Here is a 10,124-nt window from a genome sequence, read left to right on the forward strand (position 1 = left end):
TCCACGTCTTGCAGGTCTTTTCCTAGCTTGTCTAGTTACTTCACTCATTATAAAAACGGAAAACAAAAAAATTAAACACAATTCATTTTGAAACATTATTTACCAACATTGACTTTCGGAATAAATGTAAACATTGCAAATAAATAGGTAACAGCTGATAGAATGCAGACGTTTTTCAGTCCCCATGCATTTCTTATGGTGGATATTTTACGTTATACCTCGTTTTCTGGCAACTTTATGGGAATTCTGCTATTTTTCCTTAGTCCTTGGGGTCAAGACCTTTAATTTAAGACCTCTCTCACCTTTCTGCGACTTACTAGACGTCCACAATTTTCTGGTAAAAATTTTGTCTTACAGAATTATATATAAGGATTTAGTTATTGTCAATTGGTATCCCTATTGTTGTTATTTATCATAAAAAAAGATTATCATTTAAATTAATAGTAGTTAAGTGCAGCAACGCTCGCTGGGTAACTGCTACTACAGTTTTAATATTAACAACTATTTTAGAATAAGATAGTGTAACATAGCCATATACTCATAATGTAAACAACTCTTTTCTTTACACTATTAAGGCCTCTGGGGCATTAGCTCATTTCTCTTTTGTTGACTCATCTACAAACCAACCTTTCTTTGGACACATCTACCAAGTTTCTACACCCAGCCGTTCTCTCAAATTAGTTGAGACAAAGAAAACTAGTTTCCAATTAGATTAGGAAAATACATATGATATTGTATGATGGAAATATCTATATTATTGGAAATATAGATGTTATATATTTGCATTACACAACTACGCAACTATTTATGGTAAGTACTGTAATGCACAATGTGATACTGGAAAATAGTTCGACAATGAATGGTGCACTTATCTTTACTAGCACTATTTTGAGATTATGGACTCAGTTTGTAAATGCACAATGTTAAAATAGGCTCAAAATTAAGTTATAAAAAGTTCTCATAACTGTAGAATTGATCAATATTTTAAAAAACGGATTGCAACATCGTATTAAGGGTAAGAATGTTGTTTGGAACGGTGGGTCACAACCCTACCTTTCCATTTGATGAAATAACTTTGTATCCAATATGGCGGATCCAAGATGGTGGCCAAAAATTCTAACCCAGTCAAAATGAAGTACTTACTACTCTACAATGATCTGACGTGGTCCGGAGTTGATATCTTTAGAAATGTAGAAAAAGTTGGGGGGAACTCATCCGAATTAACGATTGAAGATTAAATGGAAAACTTCTGCTTTGTTTTTATTTCAAAACATATGTTCTAGATTTATTCTACACTTTCTTTATTTTAAATTTAAGATTTATTGTAGTGTTTAATTAATATTTTTTATGAGGTGGAATAACTTCAATGGCCACTCTTAAAACAAAACCTGGGAATAAACATGAAATAAGTTCGTACAGGAAATATATATCCTATATATAATACGAGTAAAGTTTGAATACTTGTCAACTCGATCTGGGAATCGGCTCTAACAAAAACGTTTATATTTACAGAATAACTAAGTTCTGTGTCAAAAATAAGTTCTAGACCAGTGGTATAGCCAGGAAACATTTATTTTCGCCATAATATGAGTACAAACTTTTGAAAATTTAACATGGGCCTTTTGAGAAAACATTCCCCATTATTGTCATTTTGTTTACATTTTAAGACATAACGTGACGTTCTGTACCCACGGGCACCTCAGCTTGCGCATGCACATATGGCCTATTTACAAAAGACAGTACAAAAGAAAAGGAGTCCGATGAATACCATTAAGCGTTGATTAACAATACACCGATTCGCATAATTTCTGGTGGCCTTACTGAATTATTCCAAGCAGATTATTTCGTTTAATTGTTGTTATTAGTTTTGTGGTAAATATTAATCCGGAGTGTGGTAACTGTTTATGACGATTAGATTAAGGTATCTACAATCCTAAAATGCTATGGGAAGGGAGGGAAATAGGTCCGCGACGTAGGAAATGGTGAAGGAAGTAGTAAAGGTAAGTAGTCCGGAGTGTGGGAAATGTTTACTGTATGAAAATTAGATTAAGGTATCTACAATCCTAAAATGCTATGGGAAGGGAGGAAAACAGGTCCGCGGCGTAGGAAGTGGTGAAGGAAGTAGTAAAGGCGAGTAGTCCGGAGTGTGGGAACTATTAATGACGATTAGATTAAGGTATCTGTTATCCTAAAATGCTATGGAAAGGGAGGGAAACAGGTCTGCAACGTAGGAAGTGGTGAAGGAAGTAGTAAAGGAGAGCAGTCCGGAGTGCGGGAACAGTTTATGACGATTGGATTAAGGTATCTGCAATCTTAAAATGCTATGGGAAGGGAAGGAAACAGACCCACGGGTAGGAAGTGGTGAACGAAGTAGTAAAGGCGAGCAGTGTGGAGTTTGGGAATGGATTAATGTATCTGCAATACTAAGACTGCTTTCATATTAAACTAACGATTTTACCTGAGCAAAGCTCGGTCCCCAGGTACTTTGTTAATGAAGTAAGTACTATAACAAGTTCCAATTGGAGGAAAAAACAATATTTTTTGGAGATCTAAACAGGTAGTGTCTGTTGCTCGCAACAAAATTAAGAATCAGCCGATGATTAAGCCAAATTTGATAGAATTTCAATGGCACCTTTAACAGGAATACCACCACATAAACTTACACTAGTTATAATTTTTGATGTTGATCAGAAAAAAATTTAGGGTTACGTTTTGTCAATAGGTTGCCTTTTTACTTTGCCCTAATGTTGTTAAGCGTTAACAAAAGGAGTATACACTTAGAAATATTAACTGGGTAGGGATACACACCTTTTGACGAAGACCAAAATTCCAATCGGGGAAGTCTTTTTTTATCACCATTAACAACAAGACCAAAGCTACCTAAATAAACCAGCATATTTAATCACAAACAATCATATGTTTGCTGTCTTTAGCAGAGTTAAATGGTTAAACCTAAGTAGTGAACATCAACAAAGGCAAACAACTCTTTACACAAAAGATATGGCGTACAGCGATATCTATTATGACACATAGATAATGACACATAGACTTATGTCCCTATACAAGCCACTAGTTAATATTATATTACACAACGCGTGCCGGGTAACTACTAGTCTTATATATGTATAATAGGAGGGTCTTTATCTGTTTACGATGTTTACAACTGATCAACTTTACAAGTACCTAAAGCTGACGATGGTGTTTTAACGCCGACTTTTGTCCAAATTTGACACAGTTTAGTGTTAGATTAAAGACGTGGCCTATGGGTGTAAACTTGAACTTGGTTTTTGTTCTAGAGCTCAGAAGTCAACATTTTGAACATAGATGTAGGCCTAATATGATCTTAACCCATATTTTTATTCAATCATTTTCTCTTTGAATTTAGTTCGATTATAGTAAAAAGTCTTGACATTTTTAAAATTCGAAATCACAACGATCATGCTCTTATTTTATACACCATAGCCTTGGACATAGTTGACGTTGAACCTAGTGTTATTGTTTGGAGGAAATTATCAGAGGTGTAGATAAGAAACAGACAGAACGCATCTGTTGGTTAATAGATTAGAGGATTCACGTCCTTATGCCACGAACTGAGTAAAAGCTGTAAATGTTGTTAGAAAGAAATACATATGGTTCGTACAGGCAATCTATATAATTAATACGCTACACGAAACTTTGTCGGTTGAACTCCTGCGCCATTTCTTAACCGATTTTATCCATTGACGTCTCATTGGAAAGAGCGTGTCGCGTAGATTTGCAAACTGGCCTTACATTTTTGAAAAAGCCCCTTGGGCTCTGCCCCAGTGGCTTAGAAAGTTCCCATGTTATCCTTATGGAGAACTTAGTTGTTTACATTTTGATCAGCTGTATAATTTAATTGCTGTTATTTATTTTTCAATTCAAAGTCTTTTAAACTCATCGGAAGTTATGATGACTTTTATTTGTTTTTAAATAGATACTTTACTATCTTTGCAATTGCTCGATTTCGAGCAACGTGTTTACTAGTCTATATAATTAATACGTTACACGAAACTTTGTCGGTTGAACTCCTGCGCCATTTCTTAACCGATTTTATCCATTGACGTCTCATTGGAAAGAGCGTGTCGCGTAGATTTGCAAACTGGCCTTACATTTTTGAAAAAGTCCCTTGGGCTCTGCCCCAGTGGCTTAGAAAGTTCCCATGTTATCCTTATGGAGAACTTAGTTGTTTACATTTTGATCAGCTGTATAATTTAATTGCTGTTATTTATTTTTCAATTCAAAGTCTTTTAAACTCATAGGAAATTATAATGACTTTTATTTGTTTTTAAATAACTACTTTACTTCTTTGCAATTGCTCGATTTCGAGCAACGTGTTTACTAGTACGTATTATTTGGAGATTATAACCAGGTAGGCGTACCTACTGCCTGTTGCTCCAAGGAAAAAAAGGTTTAAATAATATAGCCTAATATGCGTGGGTTAGGGAGAATCTATAATAGTAAACCCTAGAGGTAGCTTCCGTTTCTTTACGTTTCACTTACCAAAAATATGTACCTATATCAATGCTGATGAAATGTTTTTTCGTGATTGGTTTCGTTAACATGATAATGACACCCTAACCAGTGGCAACACGTAGTGCAACTACGTAGTGTCGGCCCGTCCTACGTACGGGAATCGAGTAGTCCATTAAAAATGTATATAATATTGTAATATATGTATATGTATATGTAATATATGTAATATTTCTATTCCTAATTCAACCATAGCTTAAGCAGCTCAAAATGTATTGTAAAGAAAAAGCTGATAAGATAAATTAAAACATCTGATCATTGTATTTTCCCAACCTTTCCTAAAAAATTTGAGTAGCAAAATAAATTTTCATAAGCTTTTTTTAAAGCTCGTGAGCATCGATTCGGTTAGCAATGGATATAGAATTTTACTTATTTCCTATAATCAATGACATTCCCTACTTCTCAAAATTATACAGGGTATTATGAATCCGTGGATTAGTTTAAGTTGTAAATAGGTTTACCTGCTATAAAAGTATAGTGTAAGTTAATATAAGTTGAAATAAATTAAGAGTTTGAGTTTTGTTAACTTTCTTTCTTTCAGTATTATTTACAATACAAATTATTTCCATAGAAACCAAAAATCAAAACATTAAGAAAATCTCAGCTGTCTAAAGACATTGCTTTAGCACACAGGGTGATTGATATAAGTGTGCCAGCCGTTTTATTCTAAAACTATAAGAGATATCAAAAAAAGTTAAATGGTAAGTGCCTTGGATTTTTTATTAAAAAAATTGTAGTCAAGTCAAAAAAATTATTTTAGCCGCCATTTTTCCAATATGGCCGCCAACTTTGATTTTTCTTATAGAACACCCTGTATTTTATGATGTATTATGGTTGAAAATGTAATTTTAAGACAATTTTATTCTTGTAGTTTTTTTCATAAACCTAACCGTTTCAAAGATAATAATGGTTTAAGTTGTAAAATTTTGAATGGTTTTCGAATAAAACAGCTGGCATAGGCCTTTATCGAAGCTCTTTCTCATGCAGAAATTTCAAAACTTTAACCATTGTTATCTTTGAAACGGTTAGGTTTATGAAAAAAAATCACAAGTATAAAATCGTCTTAAAATTACATTTTCTACCAGAATACATGATAAAATACAGGGTGTTCCATAAGAAAAAAAAAAGTTGGCGGCCATATTTTGGAAAATGGCGGCTAAAATAATTTTTTCGACTTTACTAAAATTTTTAAATAAAAAGTCCAAGGCACTTACCATTTAACTTTTTTGATATCTCTTATGGTTTTCGAATAAAACGGTTGGCACACTTATATCAATCACCCTGTATTTATTTCAACACAAAAATCGTGAAATTCCGTCAAGTAATTCATTCAGAATCGTGAAATAAAAAAACCCTGTCACGTTGACGTTTTAATATATGACGAGGTGTTAGCCCGTCTTACTAACGGTAATCGAGTAGTCAGTTAAAACTGCGTATAATTTAGAACAGCTAGTTTACACGTAAAGACCAGATGATGATGATTTCATTTAAATGTAATTTAATATTTTTATTTAACAACCTATATGATGAAGAAAACGTCCAATAATTTAAAGATTCCCACAAAAAATGAACAATGATATGAGCCGAAGTGCGACTATTTTTGTAGGAAACATTTAACTTTGTGATGATTGCAAAGAATGTTATTGCATGTTATAAAATGTTATTGAATATTACAGAAGAATTACTTTCGCCTATTGGGTCTGATGATGATTGGAGTGTCCAATCGAAATCTATCCCCGCTTACCATCCTTTTTGTATATTAACCTTCTTGTGAGTAACAGTATTTTTAGCGTATGTTTTAAGTGTTATAAGACGTTTCTTTTATTTACTTCCCGTAAATTTAATAACACGAACAATGCTGATCGAGAAGTTATTTCTACTATATTCAATAGCATTAGTTATAAGGTTTACCAACAGTAAATCTAAAGTATTACTTCAGTAAAGAATTACTTCACTAGTAATTTAATTCTTTTTGCACTAATAACAACAGTTTATTTGAACCAAGCACCAACACAAAGCTGTGTTAACTTTACTTTTTATATGTTTGGGTGCAGAGGTAGAATATTATGTTAGATGTGCTATACTATATTAAAAGAACAAAATTTACTTAAACCGTGTCCTCTCCCATTGCTAACGCAAAGCCTGAGTATAACTGCAATTACCATTTTATACGCCAACTCCGTACGAAGACGGGTACTCGGGTGGTACAAAATATTTTTCATCATTTAGTGATTTTAAAACGTTAACTAATATTTCTGTCATATCGTAGTTGGAAAACGGCGATTGCTGGAAAGCTTCGCACGTAAACTAGCCAGACCTAGTAGTAGTGGTCATGAAGACGATTATTGGACAAACTAAAAAAAAAATCTAAAAACTTTAAAAATGTATCTAAAAACGTATTGAATTATTAACATTGAACACTATTTTCTATTAGCATATGTAATAATGGTTACAAACACAACACCTCCATACCTTAATATTTTATACGAAAGTCAAAGTCTCTACTGTTAGTGATTACGAATTTTTGTTGTAAATAAAAGGTATACAACGCTAAGCTCTCCATTTAAAAGGTTAATGCCAATATAAATTATCGCGTTGTCAAAACTTTAACTTTATTGAACTAGTTATTATTATTATTAGTTATTAGTTATTATTATTAGTGTATAGTCAATGGTATTAATAATTTATGTGTATGTAAATTGTATTGCAGACGTTTTCCAATATGCCCGTAGAGTACGTCTTAAGTTATCGTCAATTAATGTTAATTTTGCATAAAATATAGTATGCTTACGGTATGTCTAATTAGGTTTTATACCAGTAGGGACTTTAATAACTATATCAAAGTATTATTTTTGTTAAGACATAAAAGTTAAGGTCAACAAGTGGTCAAAAAGATTCATACTAAACTATCACGACAACATACAAGCGCCGCGAGCCTGCAGATTGGGGAACGCAACACCCACCACTTTTGGAGTGAATGAAACATCTCGAGGTTTAGTAGCCTAAAACAATTTACAACGATGCTCGACTGGTCATCAACACACATAATAATACACATATAGTTATCTCCAGATATGTCTGAGCTTGAAACCAAAATCCTTTGCAAAATCTTTTGAATTCATTTAAATTATTAGTGTATATAAAAAATGTCGACAGTTTAAACATATCAATACATTTCTAAGGTCAGGTTTTTCATACTCCAGTAAAATAAATTTAAGTTATAATGCTAATACTGTAGATACAATTATACTACATAAACAATAGTTACTTACCAGTAAGAAAGTTGTGCCCAAAACCGATGCAGTCATGGTGAGAGTGGAGTGGTTGACAAAGTTGTTTTCGCAAAAGTTAGTAGAACAGTTTATATAGGTGTGCTAATTGGTGTCAATGTTACTCACTTAATTTGTTTACATGTCAGATAGCAAAATTAATGGTGTTGTTGATGAAATTTTAATTTGATACACCAATTTAAAACCACCAATTACGTTAAAAAATATGGCATGACGATCATAAGAACCACTTTAAAAAAATTTTGTTAATATTAAAAAAAAATAGAAAAAGTATATAACATAAAAAAGGTTTGTTTATTTTTATAGTTTTTAATGACATGTTGTGAATAACTGATATACAGAAAGAAATTTTTTTTAAATTCTTACATAGTTGTCCCCCCGTTAAAACTTAAGCAATGTAATCAGCGAGGTGACTTGGTGGTTTTTTGGTTTAAGATGGGTTTATATCTTAAACGTAATCAAGTTTGAGAACAAGATAGTCAAGAATAATGCTCACACTTCTTAATGTGTTGTTAAGCCTAATTAACAACAATAGTTACACAATGATATTTTGTTGTTAGTGCAGTGTTTTGTATGATGTTTTGATAGGTTGACTCACTTAGGATTTTAACCGTCGTCAAATTAGAGTATGATTTGTAATAATGAATTGCATTTTTATCTAAGCTTCCGTATGGTTACATTCCGTATTTTTAGATTATATTAACACTTTGAACATTGTCGTGTGCTCAAAATAAAGGAAAACCCAGAACTTAGTCATGCGCTTGAAATCATCTTATCAACAAAGGAATGATCATTTGTTGGATTAAAAAAGTCAAATTAACACATTGGACATAAAAATATACAAATGGGTATCTTATATGTGGAGGTTGTTGATGAGTTCGCCTCAAAAACGTTACTAGGAAGATTGTAAAAGCCTATGTACACGACAATAGTACTTCACATTCTCAAATTTACCAGAAAATAAAACTTCTGCAGACACTACTTGATTATAGTACAGGATTATAGTAACTGGATACGACGTAAAGTAGATTGACATTGGTTTCTTGGAACTGAATCTCAGCTTGTCTAATAATGTTTCATCACGAACTAATTTTTGCCATGATAAGTATTATTAGCTAATTACCATATTTTCCTGCGTATGATAACAACAGCCTGACCACGTGGCCGTACACTTAGAAATGTCAGTTAGGCCTTGCCATTGTGTTTTAAAATCTTTGGATACGCTTGGTTTGAAATATTAAATCAGTTTTATTGTTATTTTAAGTTTTAGTAAAGTTGAACCCTAAATAAAAAAAAAATTTACAGAAATGCAAATTGAAGAGTTAAGCATAGCTCACAGTTTGTTAGCTTATCCAAACAGCTGGTTTATACAGAAGGTAGTTTGCAGCAGGCTAATGGTATGATGATGTATTGTACCATCTCCCTTTACTCAAGCTAGTTATTCAAATGATAACTTTCAAGAATACGAATACACAAACTTGTATTTGCATCTAGGAAACATATCGGTGGTTATGTTTTACACAGAAACAGCCCTTTTAAAACAATAAAATAAAATTCAAGTTTTAAAGTCTTGAATGCATTTGATTAAGTCTTAAGAATTGTTTAGTCATTATTTGTAGGGATTTAAAAGTTTTATAACTAAAACTTCTTAATCCTGTAGTATTGAAATCAATAAATTATAAAGTAAATAATTTGGATAGTTTTTAATTTCAACACGCCTTTAATAACCAAGACCAAATTAAGCAACATAATTATCGTTCGAAATCAATAAATGTACCTTTTTAGATGTGGTGGAAGTAAAATCGGCGATCGTATCGAAGAAAAGAATAAGTTTTGAATTTGATGAAAATAAAATGTTCTACACAAACGTATGAGTGAACCTTTAATGTCAACAAACGTCACTCATTATTACGGGAATTATTAACTTACTTACTGGAGTGGCCACCATTAATAAATTCTCAATTAATAAATAGTAAATACAAATTTTGTTATTGACATATCCACCAAAATAAATATATATTGAAAACCTACTTATCAGATTTAGAATGTACAATGAGAATGTAATGAGTGGTAGAATTCATAACTGTTCTTCCAATAGTTAATACATGTTTCAACGTAACATTTAAACAGAACAGTCAAACGTGTTATATGTGACAATCATATTCAATCATGCACCCCTAGAGTATACTATATGCTACGAGGCCGGGCTGCATTGCATATATTATATTGATCACATAGGCTAGCCATACTGTAGTGCTTTTTGACACATTCCTACGTTTAATC

The 10,124-nt window shown here is 32.3% G+C and overlaps 1 protein-coding gene across 1 annotated transcript in view; it reads right to left on the reverse strand.

Annotated features, from left to right (window-relative positions):
• Positions 1–7,908, reverse strand: part of LOC128999879 (uncharacterized) — a 42,254-nt gene extending 34,346 nt beyond the window's left edge. The window contains exon 1 of the mRNA XM_054426616.1: positions 7,824–7,908. Within this exon, the coding sequence (XP_054282591.1) occupies positions 7,824–7,859 (36 nt within the window). The 5' untranslated portion in view covers positions 7,860–7,908. The remainder of the gene's footprint in view (positions 1–7,823) is intronic.
• Positions 7,909–10,124: the final 2,216 nt, after the last annotated feature.

Source organism: Macrosteles quadrilineatus, unplaced genomic scaffold (assembly GCF_028750875.1).
Source record: "Macrosteles quadrilineatus isolate MER2022 unplaced genomic scaffold, UCM_ALF_1.0 Scaffold_8__2_contigs__length_117827958, whole genome shotgun sequence".
NCBI classification, from domain to species: Eukaryota; Metazoa; Arthropoda; class Insecta; order Hemiptera; family Cicadellidae; genus Macrosteles; species Macrosteles quadrilineatus.